This window comes from Sinocyclocheilus rhinocerous, unplaced genomic scaffold (assembly GCF_001515625.1).
Source record: "Sinocyclocheilus rhinocerous isolate Xijiao unplaced genomic scaffold, SAMN03320098_v1.1 scaffold2754, whole genome shotgun sequence".
Lineage (NCBI taxonomy): Eukaryota > Metazoa > Chordata > Actinopteri > Cypriniformes > Cyprinidae > Sinocyclocheilus > Sinocyclocheilus rhinocerous.
Window position 1 is genome coordinate 564,156 of NW_015634251.1, and position 2,934 is coordinate 567,089.

General features: G+C 38.8%; 1 protein-coding gene across 2 annotated transcripts in view; it reads right to left on the reverse strand.

Moving 5' to 3' along the window:
* dip2ba (disco-interacting protein 2 homolog Ba) overlaps positions 1-2,487 on the reverse strand; it is a 59,591-nt gene extending 57,104 nt beyond the window's left edge. For both annotated transcript variants that reach the window (XM_016559344.1, XM_016559343.1), the window contains exon 1: positions 2,230-2,487. In XM_016559344.1, coding sequence (XP_016414830.1) covers positions 2,230-2,314 — 85 coding nt within the window. In that variant the 5' untranslated portion in view covers positions 2,315-2,487. The remainder of the gene's footprint in view (positions 1-2,229) is intronic.
* Between the last annotated feature and the right edge of the window lie 447 nt (positions 2,488-2,934).

Genomic DNA, 2,934 nt, shown 5'->3' on the forward strand with positions numbered 1-2,934 from the left:
TAATGACTTATACTGTGTTTTTACGCTTTGCGTTGCGTATTGTGCCGTGTAAACATAAAACCATGTCTGCATTTGTGATCAGAAATGACAAACAAGCACTAACGTTACTCTACACTGCTCAAAATTCGCGTTTGAATCATCAGTGGCAAATGATAAAAGAAAACGTACTTACGTGAGTCAGAACTGCTGGCATTTTAGTCTAACGTTACTCTCCCAGGATCAGTAAACAGTCCTCCATAAAATGTGCTGCACACATCTGAATATTTGGGTTGAACTGTTCTGGAACGTTGTTGGTTGTAAATATTAACCACTGATTTCTAGTCTTGTCCATTTTTGGAAGGCCAAACAAAGTAGTTTCGCTCTCACAACGAAACACAGCGCCTTCATGACATGGCGGCAATACTACAGCGAGAATAAAAAGTTACGCCTTCTTTCTTTGCGTGAACATTTGGGCGGCGTTATACAAATCTTCCCAGATAGTGACGTAGGTATGTGGGGGCGTGTTAGAACGAGCCGTTTTAGGTAGGCGTGGTTAACTCTTAACTTTTATAAAGAATATCTCTTTGGATTTGAGACTTTAGTCTTAGCAACTTTACAGATCTTCTTTATGCACCAAGAGCTTGTAACACTCCAAAGAGAAAGAACAAATTTAAAAATCGCATCATATGACCCCTTTAATGAAGTAATTATTTTATTCAGCAAGGATGCATTAAACTAATCAAAAGAGACATTAAAGTGTTTGTAATGCTGTTCTTCTGAACTTCATATTCATGATTAAAAAATGTATCATGGTTTCCACAAAATTATTAAGCAGAACTGAAGAACTGGTTGCAACATTCATAAACAAGTTTTATGCGCACCAAACCAGCATATTAGAATGATTTCTGTAGGATCATGTGACACTAAAGCCTGGAGTAATGGCTGCTGAAAATTCAGCTTTGCCATGGTAGGAATAAATTACATTTAAAAATATAGCAAAACATATAGGCCTATTTTAAAAAAAACTCAATAAAATATACAAATATTTCTGTTTTTACTGTGTTATGCGTCAAATGCAGCCTTGGTGAATTTAAGAAATTTCTTTCAGAAAACATTACAAAGATCTTAAAGACCCTAAACCTTTGAATGGTTGTGTATACATTCTTTACAATATACAAAAATGAATTATGGCTTCCATCAAATGCACTGCAGAACTGTACAGTCAAGTGTCAATGTCAACCAGAAGTCTGGGTGAAAGGTACTGTAGGAGGCCTGTGATAGAGATATACAGAACTATTTATAAACTATATATAAAAATACTTGAATTAACTAAAGTAGTGACTGATAAGTAATACATTTAATAATGGAACCCCTAAGCTGACTAAGAGTATGTAAGGGCTGAAAATATAGTTTACAAGAATCAAACAATGGAAATATCAAATTGGATAATCATCATTTTATAATAATGACTAAAGGGAGAGAGGAAATGTCTACAGAAAAGGTGTGTTTGACAGATGTCTGTGTGCAAACAAGGAGTACAGCAAAAAAAGACCAGCACTGCCATTGAGTTTCCCATTAAAGCCCAGACACACACACACACTGACAGCAAAAGTGGTGCCCCTTTAACATTGTCTCAAATCTGAAAACAAAGGGCTTTGAGAACAACAAAGATGGTAACATACATAAATCCATATGCACTCGATGTCTCTGTACTACGGTATTGTGTCTAGCAGAACTGTCAAGGGCTCTCTTTTCCTTGAGGTCTAGATCACTGAACAAACAATAGTCTCAGTCTCTTGAGGTGAAATTAACGGCCGGATGCAGCAGCATTGCTGTTCTACTTCATTCACGTTCGGTTCTTTCATTTAAAGTTACACGAGTTTAAAAGCACATTTGAGAAAGGAAAATCATCATTTCTGCCGACAGACTCCGGCTGTGTTCCGAAACCTAGTGAGCTGCCTACCTAGACAGCATGTCTGGGCATCACAGGCGCTCGGAACGTTAGAAACTACATTTTGGGCATCCAGACATTCTCTCTAGCTAGGCAGCTCACTAGTTTTTGAGACACAGCCTGTTTGAAATGAAATTCTCTGAATGAAAACAGAGGACATTCAAACATTAACACAAAACAGTAGACAGTCGTATCTTTGAGATTATATGTGTGTTATAGCGCCATACGACTGTAGGACTTAAATATTAGGTTAATATTATGAACATTATTAAGGTTGAGGCGATAACTCCATCTCTTACCTTCAGACAGCTCGAGCTCCAACTCCGCCAACTGCTCTCTAACCTCTTTCGGTAGAGCTGCCAAATCTACACCGCGGTCTGCCATCGTCGTGAGAATACGCTTAAGTTGTTTTAAGTGTGATGAAATGCGTTTCGATAGCCAAAAATCCTCCCGTCAAGACAGAAGACATGAATTAAAAGGTGAGTAGCAACCCATCCGGACAACTACTCCTTCCGCCATGCTGTGAGAACTCACCAACTGCACTGTGCGGTCACGTGATCGCGTTTACCTCCTGTGTGTGATCAGACACCCCCAAACACACACACACACACACAAGCGCGCGCGCACACACACACACACACCCACACACACACACACACACACACACTTCGAGACGACACGCACGCGCCCTCTAGCGACAGGTTGTAATACTACCATGGATGTACTATGATGTTATTTATGTACAGTCATGGCCAAAAATTTTGGCAGGGACATAAATTTTGTGTTTTGCAAAGTTTGCTGCTTAAGCTGCTGTGGTGTTCATTCACATTGTTCCTAGATTATTGTGTAGAGTGATCAGACGCATTTTAAATAATTGCTAAAAGCTTCATTGGCCAAAAAATGAACTTTTCACACAAAAACAAATTTCACTGTTTTTGATCCGGACACAAAATGACCAACTAACATTAATTGGCTAATCATATCAGCAGCACATGTGAAAGTGT